This window comes from Seriola lalandi, unplaced genomic scaffold (genome assembly GCF_002814215.2).
Source record: "Seriola lalandi dorsalis isolate HSWRI2012SDOR001 ecotype SW California unplaced genomic scaffold, Sedor1 jcf7180002054472, whole genome shotgun sequence".
Lineage (NCBI taxonomy): Eukaryota > Metazoa > Chordata > Actinopteri > Carangiformes > Carangidae > Seriola > Seriola lalandi.
In genome coordinates this window covers 46,875-54,615 of record NW_019525025.1, presented here as the reverse complement: position 1 = coordinate 54,615, position 7,741 = coordinate 46,875, and the positions used below count along the sequence as shown (strand labels likewise).

The 7,741-nt window shown below is 43.2% G+C and overlaps 2 protein-coding genes across 2 annotated transcripts in view; one reads left to right on the top strand and one right to left on the bottom strand.

Moving 5' to 3' along the window:
• The window catches only part of LOC111659051 (uncharacterized), a 2,259-nt gene extending 521 nt beyond the window's left edge, over positions 1-1,738 (bottom strand). The window contains exons 1-2 of the mRNA XM_023411868.2: positions 1,584-1,738; positions 3-929 (exon numbers count right to left, since the gene is read on the bottom strand). Coding sequence (XP_023267636.2) covers positions 3-862 — 860 coding nt within the window. The 5' untranslated portion in view covers positions 863-929; positions 1,584-1,738. The remainder of the gene's footprint in view (positions 1-2; positions 930-1,583) is intronic.
• A 74-nt stretch (positions 1,739-1,812) lies between these two features.
• Positions 1,813-6,918, top strand: LOC147818801 (uncharacterized). Its single transcript, XM_087175502.1, has 2 exons — positions 1,813-2,153; positions 3,426-6,918. The coding sequence occupies exons 1-2, from the start codon at positions 1,886-1,888 to the stop codon at positions 5,063-5,065; spliced, it is 1,908 nt and encodes a 635-aa protein (XP_087031628.1). The 5' UTR covers positions 1,813-1,885; the 3' UTR covers positions 5,066-6,918.
• Positions 6,919-7,741: the final 823 nt, after the last annotated feature.

Here is a 7,741-nt window from a genome sequence, read left to right as displayed (position 1 = left end):
GGGGTGTGGGGAGTAAAGGGGGTGTGGGGAGTAAAGGGGGTGTGGGGAGTAAGGGGGTTGTGGGGAGGGGGCCACCCTTTGGAGGTCTCTGGTCTGCTCTACATCTGTGCCGACTTCTACGGCGACGGCTGTTACCGGGCTGTTGCTTCTCATCAGCTGGTTGACTCTCCTCTGAAGGGTCATCACCAGATGGTTGTCTCTCCCCTCCAGCAGATGCGGTCTGTGGCGGCCTCTCCACGGCTAGCCCTTTGGCCGCCTCCTCCTCTGGCTCTTCGATGCTGCTGTTGCTCCTCTTGGTACCTCGCTGCAGATCTTTGAGGTAGTTTTGCCTCTCGATGCAATGACCTCTGCAGGAGTTAAAGAGCTCCACCGCTTTCAGAGGATCCATCCCATCCACGTCTATGAGATATCGGCAGACCAGGTACCCGGTGCGGTTCAGGCCATGGGTGCAGTGGACTCCAATCAGCTTGTCATTGTCCTGGTTCTCCTTCAGGAACTGTCTCACTGCCCGTTTGAAGCTCAGGATGGCTGCGTCAGAGGGAACCTGGTGACCCTTAGTGAGGATCTTGATGTAAGACCAGGACTGTGGGACGTCGGTCAGTCTGTAGTACTTTGTGGTGAAGGTGAGGTCGATGATCAGACCCAGCTCCTGGTTCTGACTCTCAAGACAGTCCAGCAGGTCCCAGAGACCGAAGGATTCTGATGCTGGGACCTGGCAGTTCAGAGACGGTTTCAAAGGCACCTTGAAGGTGATGAACCGAGTCCCTGGTATCCTCTGTCCTATAGGAACGTAGTCCAACCATCTCTCAGGTACACTGTTCTTCTTCTTCTTCTTCTTCTTCTTCTTTTCATAAGAAGGCATCTCAGCTGCTGAGAGGACTCAGGTGTTGTCAGTGTTTACTCCCAGTTGAAGTCATGTCAACATCGACCTGAAACATCAGACAAAGACACACAGTAATTTAAGGAAAAGACACTTTCTTAAAAATATCTGTATCTGTTTCAACTGAATTCAGTCCACTGGTTTTTGAACTGGAACTGGCCTGATGTCGCTCTCTTTCTTTTCTAATTTTATTTTTACAAATAGAATTTCACAAATCTGAAACTGTGTTTTTAAGCATTTGGCCTGTCTGGGAGAATCTAGCCCAGATTTGACCAGTCAAAGTGTAGTGGTTTTATCTAGACCTGGTCCAATGTGGTCTGGATGTGAAAAGAAACAGTGAGATCTCTTTTTCTTGCTTCTTCTTCCTCGTCCTCCTCCTTGTTGTTAAGGCTTTAACCATAATCTCTTAACACCCATTCTCAGCAGTAAGGACCCTCAACACTGTTAGGTTTCCCTTAATTTCCCCCTTAACTATCGAATCGAAGCTGATTTCAGTGTGTGACGAGGAGAGCCGAAGAGCACCGTTAACAGCTTTTAAATAGTACAAATTTACTACATTAAAATGCTCGTGGGTATTATCCAAATTTATGGTTAGTCATTAATAAGTGACTAAAAGATTTATTGTTTTACAGTTATGTACCGTATACGATTAGTAAGGAAACATTAAACTATTTTTAAATGGAGTCTGGATTGGAGTTCCTACCAGGTGAAGCATTAAAAAAAGCTGCGTTCTCACGACAAACGAACCGAACAATTAAAAATCCAAAAACACGTTAAACCGATGACGTAAAAAGCGAAAATTCAGGACGACTACGAAATGTTTTCAAAAATGGAGTTTCTATGTGCATGTAGGACCACGTTATCCTGGAACCACGTTCCTGCTGACGCAGAGATGACGTAGTGTCTGAAAGTACGCAACGTCGACGTCTCTACGCAAAGACGCTGGCTCGGGGATCCCGGAAGCGTCCTCGCATTGTTTACATTCTGGTCTTTGTTCTGGCAAATATGTCCAAAAAACGGTCCAAAAGCACCGAGACCCGGAGCCTGAGAGCCGTAATCGACCAGCGGCTGGCGGCGGCCGCGGACCACATCTTCTGGCTGCTGAAGGAGCGCGGACAGGCGGAGCTAGAGCAGCTGAGGGAGCTGGTCACGGAGCGGATCTCCGCGGCCGTGGAGGAGATCTTCACCGCGTTCAGAGCCACCAGGACGATCGACAGAGAACCAGAGGGGCCCGGGGACAGTCCGAGACCAGAACCCGGAGCAGACAGGACAGGTCAGTCTCCAGATAAAGATTCAACAACAGACTGCACGTGGAGGACACAGGGCACACACCAGGGTTCATTTGATAACTTTATATGAAGAGCTTTCAACCACATCACACGGTCTTCATCAGTGAGTGTAAGGACAGTTTATACTGTATTTTCTGTCTGTATTTTATTTTATGTTCAGGAGTGAAACTGGATTTTCTGTTAGTTCATAAACCATTCGGATCCACTATATTTTTAAGTCCACGGTTCAAATTGATTCAGTGAGAGTTTCTGATTAATAAAATCCGATCCTAACCATGACGTTAGCGTGTGCGTATATTTAATTATTTATTTATCTATTCATTTGTTTATTTTCACTATTAACAAATTGTTTTATTTTGTATACATACACATATATATTCTGTCTATATATGAATATATGTGTATATCAACGACCATAATAAAGAAATATTCGATCAGTCTCTGTTGCAGCGATGCTGTACAACCCCATTACTCAGCCTGAGACCTGAGTGTGTGGAGCAGTCAGTCAAACACTCTTATTCCTGTTTATTTAAACCTTGTTCAGGGTTCAGAGGAAAAATTTATGCTTTTAAAAAACATCAGTTTCTTCCTTTCGTTTACCCTTCAGTAGCTTCAGGTCTGTTGTAATGTTTCCAGTCTATCATACACACTTTCAACATATCTGAAACTTTATCAGTCCTGTGAGGTCGAACGCTGTCTGTCCTGCTAATGGGTTCATGTGACTGAGTATCAGACCTGAGCACTGTTTTGATCCTGATTGAAATGTGTCTGTAGCAGCAATAATCACAAACTCATCTCACATCAGATTTAAAATATTGATCAGATTTAAATCTTTATTCAGCTGCTTGTGTTCAAATTTAAGATCTGACCGATGAATTTGAAACAATTTTGAAGGTAGATTGCTTGTCTGTAAACATTGGCCCAGCTTCCTACCTTTGATGATCTGCTGTTTTTTGTCTTCCACGATATTCAATTGATCATTTTACTTGTTTGTGTTCTTTCTGAGCACCCGTGCTGTAACGGTCAGTTGATTTATTGATTTGTTGATTGAAATGAAATTCAGTTATATTAAACTGAATCTGGATTGGACAGAACAAGACATTTGAAAAAGTGTCATTGTTTCCTGATATTTTCCAGACAAAGGATCAGTCAATTAATCAAGAGTAATCATCATGAAAATGAATAATGTGAGGATTGAAACATTTTCAATGATCTGATGATTTAAATGAACTTATTTCAGTGTATTTTCTCTGCAGAGTTGTGCCTGTCGGTCGGTGTCCGAAGTCTCACTGATGGAAAACACCTGAAGCCGGACACCCGACTGAAGGAGCCTCTACCTGGTACGTCCTCCAGACCAGAGACCATCTCTGAACCAGACCACCAACCAGCCTCTCCAGATGATCCTGCTGGTGAGGAGGAAGAAGACGACGAAGAGGCGACAACTCACTGCTGCAGAGTGTGTGGGAAATCCTTCGACAGGAAAGGCTTTTTGATGAAACATGTAGAGAAACACTCAAAGGAGGCAGAGTGTCTGTGCGGTCTGTGCGGTGAATATTTGGAGTCCAGTGATGGTCTGAAGCTTCACCTTCAAACTCACCGCGACAGCAGCAGGACCTGCGACGTCTGCGGCAAGAAGTTCCCCTCAATCCGAGCTCAGGAGACGCACCTGAGGCTGCACACTGGAGAGAAACCCTTCAACTGCCATGTCTGTGGAAAAGGCTTCAACCAGAAGGGCAACATGGTGACGCACATGAGGATCCACACGGCAGAGAAGCCGTTCAGGTGCACCGTCTGCCGGAAAGACTTCAGCCACGCTGGCTCTCTGGAGCGACACATGAAGGCCCACGATGGACAGATGCCGTTCAGCTGCAAAGTCTGCAGGAAAGGTTTTGCAAAGAGCACCGAGCTGAGGCGACACATTCGGAGCCACGAGTCCACTGACCAGCCTGCCGTCAGGAGCAGACGCAGGAAACCGAGTCTGACTCCCTCCCACTGCTGCAAGGTATGTGGGAACGCCTTTCACAATAAAGGGAACTTTGTGCGGCACGCTGAGACTCATTTAAACGATCCTGAATATTGCTGTGGCGTCTGTGGAGAGCAGTCAGAGTCCTCAGAGAGTCTGCAGATCCACATCCAGAGCCACCGAGAAACCAGCAGGATCTGCGACATCTGCGGCATCAGCTTCAGGGACATGGAGATCCACATGAGGACACACACTGGCCAGAAACCCTTCAGGTGCAAAGACTGCGGTAAGGACTTCCCGAGAAAAGGGTCTCTGGAGCGACACATGAAGCTGCATGCCGGCGAGAGGCCGTACATCTGCGAGTTCTGCGGGAAGACTTTCATTGAAAATACCGTCCTGAAGAGACACATCAAGAGCCACACAGGTGGGAAGCCGAGGATTTACTCCTGCGATGTCTGTGGCAAAAAGTTCACCATGAGCCAGCATCTGGATGTGCACAAAAGGATCCACACTGGGGAGAAACCGTACACCTGCAGGGTCTGCGGGAAGAACTTCCGCCAGATCGGCAACCTGGACTCCCACATGAGGATCCACACGGGTGAGAAGCCGTTCATCTGCAGCCTCTGTGGGAAGAGGTTTCGCCAGAAGATCTCACTGGAGACACATGAGAGGTTCCACAAGAAGGAGAAACCATTCAGCTGCCAGCTCTGCAACAAAGGCTTTGTCCAGAAGATCGACCTGAAGAGACACATGCTGACTCACACCGGGGAGAAACCCTACAGCTGCCGGGTCTGCGGGAAGAGCTACCAGGAGAAGCGCTCGGTGGACTCGCACATGAAGGTCCACACGGGAGAACGAGCCGCCAAAGACTCAGCTGTGACAATGAACATGAAACGACAGGAAGGAGTTCACACTGACTTCATCCAGCTGTGATGAACTGCGGCAGGTGGACTCACCTACAGTCACGGAATCACTCTTTCTAATGTTTTATCCATGAAGCCCCTTTTCTACTTTTCTCCTAAGTAGTCTCAAACGTTGATTTCAGCTGGAGGAACTTTTCCTGGAGCCTTGGAATTTTTTTTAGGAACTTTGGTACCTGACCCGCAGTTCCACCGCAAGAACCAGGGAACAGAATTGGTTCCTGGTCTCCACCAACTGGTGTCAGGGTGGAGCTGCTCTGGAGGGTGATGGACTAACTTACAGGATTTTCCTACTTCTTAAGATGCAGCAGAAGCACAAAGAAAAACACGCAAAGTTTCCAGTTTAGTTCCTGTGGCTCCTCATGTCTCATTTCCACTGAAAGAACAAAACATGATGTAACACGGAGCCGGTCTACTGCTCTCTACTCAAACATGAATCTGTATTTATTTGTTGAATCAATGCTGTTTTTTCAGACTGAGAAGACTTTTAAATTCATGTTCATCAGCTTCATTCAGACATGATTTCTAGAAGGAGACACAAAGCGAAGGTGATATTTATCACTGCTGGAAACCACAGAGAGGTCAAAAGTTTAATGTTAAATGACCAGAACATTTATGTAATGTGGTGCATAGTGTCATTCCTGAAAATACATGGAGTCACTTCTGCATAAAAAACCACAACAATCTGACCGTCAACCTGAAACTTTTCATCCAGTGTGAACTGAGATCAGATTAACACACAGCGTGCAGCAGACTGAACACATCACTGTAATGTAGTTATTATCTCAATCATCCTGATGCACTAACATTTTAATATTGTTTAATAAACGATGAAACTCAAAGGTTAAACAATCCTCAGACAGTAAAAATGTAAGAATCTGATGCCAACTGTGGATGAAAAAAATATACAGTAAAATTCCTGATGTACAACATGTGAGCTAATACAAATGAAACTTAATTTCCTGTCATCAGAATCAAAAACCTTTATTGTGTGTCACACAGAATAACAACAAATAGAAATGTGTATTTACACACACTCTTTAATAAGAGTTTGGCTGGAAAGTGCAAATATGTGTTAGAGGATCTACTCCTTCATGTTAATGTGAAAATCTCTATGAATGTTTGTCCTGATCAGAGGTTTTATAAGCAGCTGGACTGAGTCATGGGTGGAGGGGTGAAACTATTAGTTTCCTCATCAGAAAAGGTTGCTGGGTCTCACAGGGTTTTATTAACAGCAGCAGAATTCCCTCTGTAATAACTTTAAACCATGAAACTGATTAAAACATGTTTCAGTGGATTCACTGTGAGAGGAGGATGAGAGGAGTCAGTGTGGCAGCCTGAGAAGAAACTCCTGTCTTACCTGTCTCTCTCTCAACAGGTGATAAATATCACCTTTGCTTTGTGTCTTTGTCCATGAATGAATGAACATGAGGAACATGAATGAAAAGTAACAGATTCATGTTTAGATTTAGTCAAAAACAAACAGTTCCAGAGTGTCTGGAAAAGTTCCTGTGGTAATAATAATATATAATAATATAATAATAAAGTAGAAACATTAGAATGAAAAGAAAAGTTAGTTACAGCTCAGTTATAAAAAGTAAACATTTCTTTTTTTAAAAGCGTCACTTCCTTCTATTTCACAAAAGTCTGAATAATAATTTCATTCATGTTTTTAAATCAAAGGCTCAGAGTCTTAGACAAACACTGGTTTTCAACACCCTGAGAGTTTGTTTGTCTACAAAATCACAAAGTCTCAATTTTAAACTAAAATATTTCTCAAGAGAGAAAAACAGGAATTCTGGTGTTGGAGGTTTGAAAATGAATCATGTAAAAAAAATAGTGAAAGTAAAAACATTTCATATTTTTTGTCTGACTTTCTGTGGTTATTTGAAACGGATCTGACATCCGGTTTCACATGCTCTGAGAATAAAGGGACATTTTTGGTCGATTGACTCTGATCAATCAGTCAATTATTGGTCTCTGAAATATCTGTTGGTCAGACTGAAGACTGTGAGAAAAGTCAGAAACCTGACCTCTGTGTGGTAAGTAAAGTTTAATGATTATTGTCAGGTTCAGTTAATTTGCAGATAATTGTGTCAATCAGTTGATTAATTGTGTGAAAATAAAATCTTAAAAATGTCTTAAAAATGTTAAGTGACGTCTTCAAATGTCTTGTTTTGATTCAGTTCAGTGAAACAAAACAAACATGAGAATCACTGAAACAATTAATAAATCACTAATATCATTTGACTTCACTTACTGTTTTAGTGTCTGTGTGAGTGTTAGGAAAACAGACTTAATACATTGAGCAGGCATTTTATTAGGTACACCTGTCAGGCCCGATGTAATACAACACAGTGGCTTCAATCCTAATAAGGCTAATATGTTCAGGTGTCAGAAATGTGAAAATTTGACTACATGTTATTACTAAGTTTCAGAATCAGACTGAAGTTCATGTGGACAAAGAATTAGTAACAGCAAGTAAGAATAGACAGCTGAGGAACAAAAAGCAGTAAAGAGCAGTAAATAGTGGTAAGCATTATTATTATTATATATAGTCTATACAGCAAAGAAGAAGAAATGTTCTGTGTGATATATTCACAGTGTGTAAAGATAATGTTAACTTAAAGGTGTTGTGTTACTGGACGACATGACATGAAGTATTATGAGAAGGTGGATGTTAATGTCA

Coding starts and splice junctions, on each gene's coding strand:
- LOC147818801 (XM_087175502.1), top strand. CDS start 1,886: ATGTCCAAAAAACGGTCCAAAAGCACCGAGACCCGGAGCCTGAGAGCC. Junction 2,154..3,425: donor ACCCGGAGCAGACAGGACAG/GTCAGTCTCCAG, acceptor TTTTCTCTGCAG/AGTTGTGCCTGTCGGTCGGT.